The 13,664-nt window shown below is 36.7% G+C and overlaps 3 protein-coding genes across 5 annotated transcripts; 1 reads left to right on the forward strand and 2 right to left on the reverse strand.

Moving 5' to 3' along the window:
• Positions 1 to 1,917: 1,917 nt before the first annotated feature.
• On the forward strand, positions 1,918 to 3,860 carry LOC132185453 (ammonium transporter 2 member 3-like). Its single transcript, XM_059599225.1, has 3 exons — positions 1,918 to 2,517; positions 2,936 to 3,218; positions 3,334 to 3,860. Exons 1-3 carry the CDS (start codon positions 1,918 to 1,920, stop codon positions 3,858 to 3,860), a joined length of 1,410 nt encoding a protein of 469 aa, XP_059455208.1.
• Positions 3,861 to 4,181: 321 nt separating this feature from the next.
• Positions 4,182 to 7,438, reverse strand: LOC132184629 (bifunctional nuclease 2-like). Of its 3 annotated transcripts, none has more exons than XM_059598333.1 (10): positions 7,124 to 7,438; positions 6,274 to 6,489; positions 6,112 to 6,164; positions 5,972 to 6,028; positions 5,646 to 5,711; positions 5,470 to 5,541; positions 5,042 to 5,160; positions 4,868 to 4,959; positions 4,660 to 4,723; positions 4,182 to 4,482 (listed from the first exon to the last, which is right to left on the reverse strand). In XM_059598333.1, exons 1-9 carry the CDS (start codon positions 7,377 to 7,379, stop codon positions 4,677 to 4,679), a joined length of 978 nt encoding a protein of 325 aa, XP_059454316.1. In that variant the 5' UTR covers positions 7,380 to 7,438; the 3' UTR covers positions 4,182 to 4,482; positions 4,660 to 4,676. The 3 variants fall into 3 exon arrangements, with proteins under 3 accessions (XP_059454316.1, XP_059454314.1, XP_059454315.1); XM_059598331.1 differs by having other exon boundaries at positions 4,182 to 4,485; XM_059598332.1 differs by having other exon boundaries at positions 4,182 to 4,525.
• Positions 7,439 to 9,653: 2,215 nt separating this feature from the next.
• Positions 9,654 to 13,350, reverse strand: LOC132184380 (ankyrin repeat domain-containing protein, chloroplastic-like). Its single transcript, XM_059598000.1, has 7 exons — positions 12,584 to 13,350; positions 12,162 to 12,238; positions 11,806 to 11,904; positions 11,602 to 11,700; positions 10,953 to 11,051; positions 10,764 to 10,862; positions 9,654 to 10,216 (listed from the first exon to the last, which is right to left on the reverse strand). Exons 1-7 carry the CDS (start codon positions 13,284 to 13,286, stop codon positions 10,067 to 10,069), a joined length of 1,326 nt encoding a protein of 441 aa, XP_059453983.1. The 5' UTR covers positions 13,287 to 13,350; the 3' UTR covers positions 9,654 to 10,066.
• Positions 13,351 to 13,664: the final 314 nt, after the last annotated feature.

The following is a 13,664-nucleotide window of genomic DNA, read 5'->3' on the forward strand; positions in this document are numbered from 1 at the left end:
TTTATTTCCTATGGTTCTATTCTTTTTTTTTTTTTGTGCTTTAATTATTTCTATTCTAATTTATATACTATTGTTTATTTTTTTTAGTTTCCATTGTTGTTCATTGAGTAGTGTGTTTTTGTGTGTAATATACACACATTGTTTACGTGTTTAATTTATGGACGACATTGGCTTTCAAGGTTTCATTGAAACCACTAGAAGTATATAGAAAAATATAGTTCTTTCCCATTATAGTAGTATTTTTTTTTTATGTGGTTTTGTTCTTATGGTTCCGTATCCTGTCTTTATTTTCCATTATAATATATATTGTTTCTAATTCAAATTGATTATTATTATTTTTTAAAATTGTACACTAAATTTAGGGGAATGATAGTGAGTTATCGTTTGTTTTGGTACGAGATATGACTATTTTTTTGTTTATGTTGTTTGTTGATTTTTTTTTTCTTCCAACCACCCTTTGCATATATAACGTAAAAGAAACTTTTTCTCACAACCAACAGTCTTTTTATTTACCAAGTAACCAAGCTAACTAGAATTGGGTATAAACATTTACAAGACTCACTTAAATACTTATAAGATTGTTAAAATTGGAATTTTATATTAAGTATTGTTGAAAGTTTGTCTTGAATGGTTATATATAACCAAAACGTATGGTTTCAAAATAACATAATGTTGGTAGTACAAGTTTTCCAGATTTTTCTATTCATGTCTTATTTTTAGATACTCTAATATTAGTTGATGAGAAGAAAGTTCAATTATTGAAAGAAATGTTAATTATTTTAGTATCAATATTTGAAAGAAAAGTATTTTTCAATGGAGAAAAAAATGGTATTATTGTTGGGATATGATAGATTGTGGTTGGTTGGGTTTTGGTGACTTTGTTCATTTTTTATTATTGATTAATTGATGTTTACATTTTGATAATTTTTCCCTTTATAGAGTTTTAAACTATATATATGGGAACAAATATTTAATACGTTCAATTTATAAGAATTAAACTTTATGAATTTTTAAATTTATTTAATATAAGGGTTTATGGTATTAAGTAAAGAAGGGAAATTTGGTTCAAAATGATCGTATAAATATTTTTCATTTTTAATAGCCAATGAGTTAATTGAGCGAAGAAGAAAAAATTTGTTATTGATAAGCTCGTCATATATCATATATATATATAAAAGCCGAGTTTTGACGTAAAGAGACACGTGTCCATATCAGAATTGCGACACGTGTCCATATTTTTTAATTGTTGTTTTATTTTTTAAAAAATAAAAATCTTAAATTTTATTTTGTATCATTAATTTTTTTAAAGATTTGCCGTGTCCATATTTTTTAATTGTTGTTTTATTTTGTATCATTAATTTATTAAAAAATTTGCGAAATTAATTTATTAAAAGATTTGCAAGTTCAAAATTTTCAGTATGTATGAATATTTTCTACAACAAATTATTGCATATAGCAGATGATTTTTTTCCCTAAAAAATAATTATTTTGTAACTGTTAATTGGTAACATACCTTCAAATTTGATGTCCACACAAGAGGAGGGGAGGGGAGATTCGAACTAGTGGTGGTCTCTAGCCGATTGAGCTATTATTCTTAATTGAATTAGGTTTGCATAATTTTTTTTTTTTTTTTTTAAAAAAAAACTTTATTAGTTTCAAGCGCGTAAATTGCACCCGCACTTCCCTCGAGTAAAAATTTGATTCCCTTCGAGAATTCTCAAAGTGATCTTTAGATCCAGCCAATAGGGACAGCAAAGAATGATGAGCATATCATCGATTATGCAAATAAATTGGGCGGCTTATCCAAAGCAACAGCAAAGCTCCAAAACTTGTCACTCTTTATATTGTAATCCCCTCTAAGTTTGCCCAAAATTTCCAAACAATATTCTATCTCTTCCCCCCTCATTCTTTCTCTCAATGAATAATAGCAATTTTCAGGGTCTCCCTAAGGCACTATACCCAGACTATGGATCCCCAGAATGGAACAACAAAGGAGACAATGCATGGCAACTCACAGCAGCAACTCTGGTGTGCCTACAAAGTGTTCCCGGGCTCGTTATCCTTTATGGGGGCATGGTGAAGAAGAAATGGGCCGTGAACTCCGCATTCATGGCACTTTATGCCTTTGCCGCCGTCCTCATTTGTTGGGTCCTATGGGCCCATCACATGTCCTTCGGAACCAAACTCATTTCAATAGTGGGCCGGCCCAAAGTGGCGCTGACCGAAAAGTTTATCTTGGCCCAATATCCACTTGGGTATGTGCCAATGGCTGATTATGTGTATTATCAGTTTGCTTTTGCTGCCATTACTGTGATACTGCTTGCTGGGTCTCTGCTGGGGAGGATGAACTTCAACGCCTGGGTGGTGTTCGTCCCATTGTGGCTCACTTTTTGTTACACAATTGGGGCCTTCACTATATGGGGCAATGGGTTTCTTGAGCCATACATAATTGATTATGCGGGTGGTTTTGTTATTCATCTTTCTTCTGGGGTTGCTGGTTTCACTGCTGCTTATTGGGTAATTGGCATGCATACTCATCATTTTGTACAGTCTTAAACCACGTTAAATATAGACCCCTAAACTCATGTTACACGTTAAATATTCAGAAAAAGTGAAAGATATAAAGAATGAGATAGGATAGGTATGGAGCTCATTGTTCCGAGTAGCTGATGCAAGTGAGCCCTACATTGAGCCTCACTTACCTGCCTAAAATGGGTACAATTCGGACAAATAATTTCAAAGAACCTCGATCCTTACATGATCTACCTACCTATAGGGGCTTAATAAGTCTATAAGTTTGGGCTATTAATATATTTTAATAATTATTTTTGTGATTATTATTTAACGTGGAATTAATATCCACACCATAGTATATGGGTGCTTGTTCTAATCACTTTACTGATATTATGATTTCATGATTGTGATGATGATACAGGTTGGGCCCAGACACTCGCACGACAGACAACATTTTCCACCAAACAACATAATTCAAATGTTGGGAGGTGCAGGGTTTCTATGGTTGGGATGGACGGGTTTCAATGGTGGATCTCCATTTTCAGTGAATGGGATCGCATCTCTGGCCATTCTTAACACCCATCTATGCACTGCCACCAGCCTCTTGGTGTGGGTTTCCATGGACATGATCGTGTACAAGAAAAGCTCTGTAATTGGTGCAGTCCAAGGAATGATCACTGGACTCGTTTGCATTACACCGGGAGCAGGTTAACTCTTAAACTTGATGCATTTTTAACGTGCGAAATCGTAGGCCAAACAAACTCTTAAGATTACGTACCTAGATATCGTTTTCTGAGAATGAGTTTATCTTTGCATGCACGGGAATTGTGTTTCCATGGGCAGCGCTACTTATGGGAATATTGTCTGGTTCCATACCATGGTATACCATGATGGTCTTGCATAGGAAATCAGCGTTCTTTCAAAGCGTGGACGACACATTAGGGGTCTTCCACACACATGCTGTGGCTGGCACCTTGGGGGGGCTCCTCTCCGGCATCTTTGCCAAACCCAACCTTTTGACACTGATGTACGGACAAAAATACGGTCCAGGCTTAGTATACAGTTTTTCCAATGGAGAATTCAAAAAGGGCCTCAACCAAATAGGCTACCAGCTTGCCGGAGCTGCTTTTGTCACTGCATGGAACACCGTCATGACGAGCTTGATTTGTATTCTGATAAGCCAGATTGTTAGTCTTAGGATGAATGAAGATGACCTTGAGAGTGGCGACGATGCTGCGCATGGAGAGGAGGCGTATGCACTTTGGGGTGATGGGGACAACATGCCAACCTCTCGTCGTTGGCTAATATCTCCGAGAATACCTTCCCTTTGTGGCCGAAACGTCTAGCTTTGCACCAAAACTTCAATAAGAAATGCAGTAACAGTCGTTACTGTGACTTGTATCTATTGCTTGTTGTATCAGTAAATGGTCAGGTTTGGCAGAAAACAGCGTAGATAGATGTGTATATTATGCATCAGTATGTCAATTCAGAAAAGTTCGTTAATTAAGCCGTGCACTGATCAGAAAGAGTTCAATAATTTTACCAACTCTAAATGATCCAACTACAAAACTTCAAATTTGAAAATCACTCGCACACCAAAAAAAGATGAAGAAAAGAATACTTATAGATAGAAGTTCTTTTGATGCAAAGAGAGCCTGTACATTCAATTAGATGGAATTAATGGAGTGTCTTGTCATACATCGTTTGTGAAGAATTACATACAAACCAATCTGTATTTGGCTTTGGAAATTACATCTCCAGGTAAGAGTGTTTTGATAATCTACATGGCTTTGGAAATTACATCTCCAGGTAAGAGTGTTTTGATAATCTACATGGCTAGAATATTAAATTAAATACATGATTTTTTATCTACCTACAAAGAACAACATTTCCTGTACATACTATAATTTTGAAGTTTCTTTATACATCAACTGATTCCTCAGGGCATTCGTGACACTTCTAGTATTCCTACTGAAAAGATACAACAAAAGTTCTCCAAGAATAAGTTATCCTGCCACCCATGAGAAGATATATTTTGAACCATTTGTCTCTAAAAAAAAAAAAGACCAGCCACTAGCACAATTGAACAATTTATGAACACGTTCCATTCCAATGTTTGATAAACAAACATAAAGGAGGATGCACCTTGTAATTGGTTAGTGTTAATGTATTGACTCGCGAAGCTTCACTAGTTTGTCTCGGCACATGGCTGCAGGAACCGGTCATTAGACATAAATGATTCTCAAAGTTAGGAGCATGAATTCTTTTATCAAAAGATCATTGAACATTGTGACTGAGCACTTACAAACTAAAAATGTAATCAGAGAAAAACGAGGGCTCTGTTCTAATATACCTGCATCTTTGTACCTTTCTTCTTTGACAGCCAAATTCATATTATTCACCAAATCAAGCTCCTCAGATAGTATATCAGGACCATCTGCAGCACTGGACAAGATAAAACTCACCCTTAGAGATACAACAATAACAGATGATAGCGAAACTGAGATCCCAAGTATGCACTCAATACCTGTCAAGAGAGACATCATATGTAGACTTCGTAGACTTAGTATTACGTATTCCGCCCATTCCATAACCAATTCTAATAGCATCTGTCAAGACAATTTGTCTACTTACATATATAGGAGCCTGCAGAAAGCAAATTCCAAACAAGATTATGATAGTGAAAATCATGGAGTAATTGAGTTCCTATCAGATTAAAGTGGCTTTTAAGAAACATCCATGCAAAACCCATGGATTTTTGTCAGAAAGATTATAATTTGTTGATATCAACAGGGATAAGGGGGTGCAAAGCTGGGCTTCTATATCTGAATACAGTGACAATTAGTGTACAGATCAAGGAAACTTCAACAATCTTGAACTGCAAAGCCAGGGTTTCATTATTTTGCAAAAATTTAATTGCTGGATTTGCACTGCAAAGGTGTGGCAAATATGTACCTTGCATCGATTTGCCACATTTATGGCATCTGAGGGACGTGCATCCACACTTAGAATGTCATTTTTCCCAGGCTGCAAATAATAAAAGCCTTAATGTAACATAAAACTTAAATTTCATACATATACTCTTATGTTTGCAGACAATCAAGGCATACTATTAATAAATTTATAACCACCTTGCTAAAATATAGTCTGGCAAAGTAAGTATTAATCACCCTTTCTGTAATTCTCACCATATTGACCTGAAACCACAACTCAATAGCATTATACAACAGTTTCCACGTAAAAGAAAAGAACTTCATAAAACAAAAGAGCAGTGCTATCAAGCCGGAAATTGAGAGTCAGTTTCAGTCCCCTATCTTTACAAACTTATACTAAAAGCAGTTGCTAGCATTGTCATTGACACACAACAAAAAATAGCAACTAAAGCAGGAAAATGAACAAATAATACAAGCCTTCAGATTTTAGACTGTAATAACACGTAAGAAAATTAGCTTCATACTTCATAGTCTAGTTTTTCCAAGAGATTTCTGACAAACTGGAATTGATCTGGGGAATCCTGCAGCAAGTATAAACATGAGGGTTGAATGTTGGTATTACAAAAAGAAACAACAAATATCAAGAAAAATATCAAGAAATTACCCCATTCTTATCTTCCAATTGTGGCTCTATAAGTTTTTGAATAGCAGAGTCCCCTGCAGTAGTAGACATTTCAGGTTTCTCTATTCAGATATGTTCAGAAATGACAATCACAATGACAGAAGAGAACACCATGCTGATTATGATTGAAGTTCATCCGCATACCTACAATAATCGGTAGCAAAAACTCTCCATCACAAGAAATCTTGAGGAAGATCGTAGGACTCTGAAAGTGGTGAAAAAGATCCTTTCCAATTAAATCGACACCAACTCGAGGTTTTTTTCCTTGGCCTGAAAAGGGAGCCAATTGACCAGGCCAGGACTGCCATTTCCTCTCTTTTAGAAATCCTTGCTTCCACATACGATAATGCAAGAATGTTTCTGCACTAAGTTGACTTAATGAGAAAAGCTCAGAGATGCAAAGACAAGGATGGACCATTAGCATCCTCAATGGTTTGAAGTTCTCAAGTTATAAGATTAGGATCCTCTAGATTTTCTAGGGAAAATCTACGGTGGAGTTCTTATACTCCTAACCATTATCTTTAATTAAATAGTTTAGATTTTACCATCTCAACATTTATCACTAGCAAAGCATCCCCAGTTTTTCTTTAATTCATTCTGTCACTAAATTGTATAGTGACTAAAGAAAATCTAAACCATTTGATTCAAAATATTCGTTAAAATTTAAGAATTCAACCATGGAGTTAATCTATAAAATCTAGAGGATCCCTCTACCATGTGCAACGAAAAAAAACATACCACGCAACTGATTTCAAAATACTAATACAACTATAATTAGCAACCAAATTTGGCAGTTAAAATACGCTGCCAAAATAAGCTCAACATAATAAGTAAAGCAACACATTCCTAAACATCATCAAAATTCAAACAAAGCTTAATACGAAATCCGCCATAGAATGCAATATTGATTAAACTTCCACGAAGGTTTCTGATAATCAAAAAAAAAAAAAAAAAAACCACCAAAATTTGAGGAAAAATATGAGAGATTAAGGACCTGAGAGAAGGAGAGAAGCTTCGAGAAACTCGTGGCCGCTATCATCGCCAGCATTGCCGGATCCGCCGCCCAAGCCTGCTGTTCCGCGGGAAGACTTGCAAGAAACGACGAGGATTGGGAGGAGCCTACGACACCGTTTTGCCCCCACACCAAACCGAATCGAGCCAGGGTTCGAGCTCGAACGGCTCGCATTTCCTTGATCGCTTAAGGTCCCGAACCCCGATACTGTACGGACGCAAAGACGCGCTCCGAGCATCTTTAATATTACGGAGAGAGAGAGAGATGCTGGCTGCGCTAAGCTGAAGCTGAAAAGCACCAATGAGGAAACAGAAGCGGAGTGATCGTTGAATAATGAGACGGGTTTATTCTATAGTATTTTTCTTAATTTACAAGGATGATCGGAATAATAAAATGTCCTTTAGATATAATAATATTAGGACAAAGTCTTCAGTAGATAACATTATGGACGATGTTTCAGTTTAAAATGTGTTAAAACAGATTTGATTGTGTCTAAGCTATTCAATTTGTGAGAAAAATAATAAAAAATGGAGAACTTTGATGCATAAGAAGGAAAGAGGTAGCTCAATCGGCTGAGACTACGCTTAATAAAGCAGAAGTCATTAGTTTGAATCCCCCTCCCCCTTTTGTGCGACATATAAAAAAAAAAAAAAGTAGGCAAGATATTTGGAAAAGTAATAAATTGATTAGATAAAGAGTTTTGAGCAATAACCAAAAGTCATTTTTACGCTGTTGAGTTGCCTTATTGTCGTTTTTTATACCATGATTCATCTTTTACATGTGGTTCATCCTACGTTTACCTTGATTAAGACACAGTTTATCTTCAAGTTAGGGGTGCTCAATTAAATCATAAATTCTGGTAAGGTGACAACTAAGTGGCCGTGTAGCACAATTACGGTTTGGGAATTGATTCCCAGTTATGCACGTGAAGAATTCTAAGGTTAATAATAGGTGTGTCAAAAATTACTGGAAAACCGGAGACCCGGTTCCGATTTCAATTTGAAAAATCCAAAAACCAGGTACCCTGGTTCCGGTACCCAATTGTTGGTACCCGGTTACTGGGAACCGGGTTTCCATTTTATTTTTATATATTATTATATTTATATATTAATATATATATTATATATATTAATATTTTTTACACTTAGGTTTAGGTTTAGGTTTAGGATTTTTGGGCTTTTTTAGGTTTATTTTTTAATTATTTGGAACAATCACAACAAAGCCCATTTAATTTAAATAAAAAGACTAATAGATTTTTAAAAATATGAGTCAACTTATCAAAAAAAAAGGGTCTATTTTAGGCCCAATACCTAAAATAAGCCCATAAAATAATTTTCTTAAAAAACCGGTTACCGGACTAGGTAAAACCGGAACCGGCCGGTAACTGAGACCCGGTTCCGAGTTCCGGTTTCCCAAAACCAAGAACCGACGTACCCCGGTTCCGATTCTCGGTTTTGGCAAAAAACTAGAAAATTGGACCGAGTTGACCCCTAGTTAATAAGTTGATCTTTGACTTGATAAATAAGTCGCATGGGCTTATGAGTCAATAACGTAACAAAATATATGTGACTCTTACTTGCAGCTTTAACAAATTAACTATTCTTTTGAAAAAAAAAAAAAAAAAATTATGAATGCATAATAGATGCTATCACACATACATTCATATTCAATCCCTTGGAATTGTTTGATCTTAAACTTAAAAGCATTACTGATGTTAACTCAACAGCTACTACTTGCTTGCTTGTAGTCTTCAATGTACAAAGATGATCAGAATAATAATATGCCCTCTTTGAGTATAATATAAGCCAACCCATTGATTTTTTTTTTTTTTTTTTAATTTATTTATTTAAACCGACGAGTCAACCCAAAATTTTCAGTTAAATATGCGTTGAATTTAATCATTTATTGAAAATCACGATCTTATCCTTTAAAAATTATTCTAAATTTGGGAAGTAATATACTAGTTGAAAAATAATTTAGTTATGCTATGAACAACTTTAAAAACTAATTATCGGTCACGGGAAATCTCATCCCACACATTCACACCCCGCATCCCCCTTTATTAACCTAGCCAAATTTCTGTGAAATTCAGCCATCTCACACGTTCACACATAATAGAATCCTCTCAATTTCAAAGGTCTACTTGACAAAGCCTATAATTATTTAGAGCCCAATCTGGTTTTCATGGGGCTCATGGAATTCAATGCAGAGATTTGAACTCCCAGTCCAGCATGTGACCCAAGTGCAGCACTGAAAGTCTGAAATCTTTAGGGAAACAATCGAACAGGTTTTCTACAATAAACCAATAAGCTGATAAACAGTATCACACAAAAGAAAAAATAGCACTTTCATTCATCATTCCTATCAACAAAATTCCAAGGATATTAATAGATTGGGAAAGATATTTAAATCGCCCAATAACAATACAACTAGGGTATGAACATATTTTTCAAAACAAAACTCAGATTATATTTTCGATAGGTAAATAGAGTTCATTAACAAGAAAAAGAAAGAGATCAATCATTACATTATATACCAACCACTTCTTTAATAATTACAAAATATCACATCTAACCCACTTACTAGTTTTGTGGAATAAGACGAGTCATTTCATGGTTAGGATCAATGTTGTTGTATTTAACATTGTCAATGATGTCACGTGAAAATATGTTAGCACGTCATTCAAGAAATTTAAATGATATGACATCATTTACACACTAAATGCAACATTAAATCTTAACGATGAAATAGAGATAATCCATGTCCCAGTTTTGCAAGGTTCAGGGTGTCAAACTCACACTCCTTTCATCTGCATTTTTGGTGGTGCCACCCTTCCCCGTCCTGACCCAAAAAGAACTATCAGAATCTGATTCTTTATAGGATCATGTAGCGTATGAGGAAACCAAAAAACTGACGTTGAGAACTCTATCCATCTCGGGAAGCTGTATCATTGATAGTTGTGTTGGTTGTTGTAGTTACTCTAGCTTTAGGAAGCTGCTTCAACAGCTTAATAAGCTCGTAAGTCTTTGTGTCTTGACCCGAATAAAGGCACAGGTCAAGTGGGGTTAAACCATCCTGAGACAAGATGAGTGGTGCAATTGATCAAAAAACACGCAAGTAGGGAACTAAGCGCAGCAAGCAGCCCATAAGCACAACTTGTAACTTTCAAACACTAATTTCAAATCAACCATAATGGAAAACAGGAGGAAAAATTTTAGGTGACATTCGATACTCAAAACAGCAAAAAGTGCTGTTTGTGATATATGGTATGAAAATCATATAGGATACTCTATCCAACTAAATGGCATTTATTTTTTTGTTTTGATTGGTAAGTTCCACACGCATCTAGTGAGCCTTGAACCCACGACTTCACCCTCCACACCTTACTACGAAGGGAGGAAGTGCCATTTGAGCTAAAACTCACTGGCAACTCAATGGCACGTATTTTGAAAGCATGTTAGATGGGTTTTAACTCATGAATTGCATCACGTTAAAGTATTGTCAACCAAGAATTATTCCAAGAAATGAACATTCATATTTAGAAATGCTTCATGCTTTAGGGAAATGAGTGCAATTACGAGCAGAATCAGAGGTTTATGCCCTAAAGCACTTCAGTATTTACCTCATTTTTCATTGTCTTGTCAGCTCCTTTAATCAATAAAAGCCTCACTACATCTGTTCTCCGGGCTTGAACAGCAAGATGTAATGGTGTCCACCCATCCTGAATTACACAATAAAAACAAACTCAACAATAGGATCACAACTCAATAACAAATGCATGCAAGCAACGAGGAGGAATTGTTAACCATACTTTGTCCTGATGATTTATATCAACATTATACAGTAGAAGAATTTTAATTGCCTGACTGGAAGCTGTTCGGACTGCATAGTGCATCAAAGTGGCCCCATCCTGTTTTTACCAAGAAGAAGAAGAAAAAGAAAAAAGTCATGTCAATTCATCATAAAATATGTTGATTGTATATAGGCATGCATATTATTGGAAGAAACATGACCACATCACCAGATACCAAGATCTCCTTGGGTTATTCAAATGCTCTATGTTCTGTAAAAGCAATGTGTACTGACACAAGAAAGTACCAAAACCATCTAGAATTTTCAAATAGTTAGTCAACAATAATGACAACAATGATAACAGCAGGGATCCCTAAATGTGTTGACAAAAGGCAAAAAAGCAAATAATTAAAAATATAATATAATAATTGAACAAATAAAGTGCCTTTTAGACAAATAAATGTATCAATGATTCAAATATTTTTCCAGAACCAGTTTGCACAAATATGCTTCACCGAATTTAAGTTGGCACCTAGTTCACATGTTGAGAGAACATTATCTAAGAAATTAATATGTTTGACATTGCTAGGAATTTGGGACTGGCATCATCATTTTATTGTTAACAAATGTAGCTAATAAGAAGATGTACTAGGTGAATTTCTACTCACTTTCTCGAGCACAAATGGATTAGCCGACTCTCTCAAAAGATAGTTTGTAATAGCCTGCTTTTTTCCAATTATTGCTTTGTGAAGAGCAGTCCAACCATCCTGGAAAGGAAATAAATTCCAAGGCCCAGATTAAGAGCAGAAAAGCAGCAATTATAACTTCCAAGCACTTTAGCACCCCATATCACAAGTGCTTGTTTTCTATACCTTATCTGCAGCATTGATATCAACATTATGCTTCAATAAAACATCCATGAGGTAGAACTCTCCTGATGCAGCAAGAGTATGCAAAGGTAGCCACTTTTCCTGAAAAGGATTGAACCAAATGTTGAGTCACTAATCAGGGAATTACGAAAGTGTGTGGAGAAAACCATTTCAGGCGTCCAATTTTCAAAAATTGCAACCGAGATAACTACTCATTTAGACCCAAAAATCCAGGAAGGCTGTGAGGATCAGCAACTAGTTTCTTAAACCAAAAACCATACAAGAACGCCGAAAAAGCTGAAAGAAAATCAAAAGAAACAGAATTACAATCCAATGGTCAAGGTCCATGTGAAACTTACAGAGGTAGCAGCTGCCACATCAGGTTTCTTCCTAGTCAGCAGAAACTTTTCCTCCTTAGTAAACAACTTACGACGGCCTATTCATTCAAGTGTAAAAGATAAGTATTGATGGCAACAATGACTACGAGAATTATCTTCGTCAAAATCTCAACAGAACCAGACGAAAAGAAAGTTCTGTGCACTGAAGAATAAATTACATACCAATGAACTGAGAAATTGAAAGACAAATTAATGTGCACAAAATGCAGACACCCAAATATTATTAACTTCTATCTGATACCAAACGGTGCCTTAAGTTGAAAACCGAAAAAATTAGCTACCCCTTCCTACTCCTGCAGTAATCTCCATAGCTTATTCTACTAGCTTAGCAAATCCACCTTCAGAGGCCTTATTTTCACAAAAAGCATAAGAAAACTTCCTACCTTCAGAGGCTTTATTTTCACCGGGCTCGTAATTCCCACTGTTGAAGAACTCCGTCACGTCCTCCAAGCCCCTACCGTACACTGCCCACCTGGGGTTCTTGGGCACCACTCGCTGACTCGACGCGTTCACTTCACCTTCTTTATCCTCCTTTACCGGAAACCGCGACGGGTTATCGAGCACGAGCGGCTTTACCTGCGCCAACTTGGCCTGTTTCAACTCCAAATACTCCTTCAAATTCACGTTCCTAATGGGCTCGTATCCCTTCTTCCTCTTCTCCACTTTGCTGCCGAACTCCAATTTTTGAGCGATCCTGCGCCGTTCTTTCTTGGTGATGTTGATCTCCGCCTGGATTTGGTGCCACTGGTCCGGGATTAGGTTCTCGGGCTCGATTTCCGGGATGGGTTTCTTGTGCTTGTGTTTGTTTGGCTTAGCGGGAATGGGGGTCTCAGAAACAACGTCTTGTTGGAGTAAGGGGTCCTCGAATGCGCCTTCTTCGAAGACGAGGCAGTCGCCAATGACGATGTCCTCGACGTCGTCGTTTTGGAGGGAGGGAAGAGAGAGTGAATGGGAGTGGAGTTTACAACGGAACTTTATCGTAGATTTGGGGCATGAGAGGGAAAGGGGAGGTAGGTGTGTGGGGAAGAGAGGGAAGAGTTTGGGAGGGGTTTGGGGGTTTAGAAGAAGAGATGAGGAGGGTGACATGGTGCGTGGCAATGGAGGGAGCTGGGAGCGGAGCAGAGTTGATTGATTTTCGGATTTGGTTCGGTTATCGCTGTAGCGCAGTGATTAAGGCCAGGTGGATGCTCTCGCGTGGACTCTTTTGTCTTCAAGCACTAGGCCCGTCAGTGATTTGGGCCCATTGTGAGGGATTTAGAGAGGAATAGACTGAATAGTAAACTCGGGCACGCCGCGTGCAAAAAATTTTTTTTTTACAAAAAAAAAAATTTTGTACGGGCGTGCCTTGCACGCCGCGTACCCTGTATCAGTGCTAAGCTAAGTAGAGCAACAAAGGGTAAAGATATTGAGCACGACCGGCGTGCTTCAACAGTGAAGCACGCCGGCCGTGATTTTTTTTTTTTT

The sequence above is a fragment of the Corylus avellana genome, chromosome ca6 (genome assembly GCF_901000735.1).
Source record: "Corylus avellana chromosome ca6, CavTom2PMs-1.0".
Classification (NCBI taxonomy): domain Eukaryota; kingdom Viridiplantae; phylum Streptophyta; class Magnoliopsida; order Fagales; family Betulaceae; genus Corylus; species Corylus avellana.

Coding starts and splice junctions, on each gene's coding strand:
- LOC132184629 (XM_059598333.1), bottom strand. CDS start 7,379: ATGCTCGGAGCGCGTCTTTGCGTCCGTACAGTATCGGGGTTCGGGACC. Junction 6,165..6,273: donor TTTGCTACCGATTATTGTAG/GTATGCGGATGA, acceptor CTACTACTGCAG/GGGACTCTGCTATTCAAAAA. Junction 5,712..5,971: donor TGGAAAAACTAGACTATGAA/GTATGAAGCTAA, acceptor TTGTGGTTTCAG/GTCAATATGGTGAGAATTAC.
- LOC132184380 (XM_059598000.1), bottom strand. CDS start 13,286: ATGTCACCCTCCTCATCTCTTCTTCTAAACCCCCAAACCCCTCCCAAA. Junction 12,239..12,583: donor TGAAAATAAAGCCTCTGAAG/GTAGGAAGTTTT, acceptor TTGAATGAATAG/GCCGTCGTAAGTTGTTTACT. Junction 10,863..10,952: donor ATATAAATCATCAGGACAAA/GTATGGTTAACA, acceptor TGTGTAATTCAG/GATGGGTGGACACCATTACA.
- LOC132185453 (XM_059599225.1), top strand. CDS start 1,918: ATGAATAATAGCAATTTTCAGGGTCTCCCTAAGGCACTATACCCAGAC. Junction 2,518..2,935: donor GTTTCACTGCTGCTTATTGG/GTAATTGGCATG, acceptor ATGATGATACAG/GTTGGGCCCAGACACTCGCA. Junction 3,219..3,333: donor CGTTTGCATTACACCGGGAG/CAGGTTAACTCT, acceptor TCTTTGCATGCA/CGGGAATTGTGTTTCCATGG.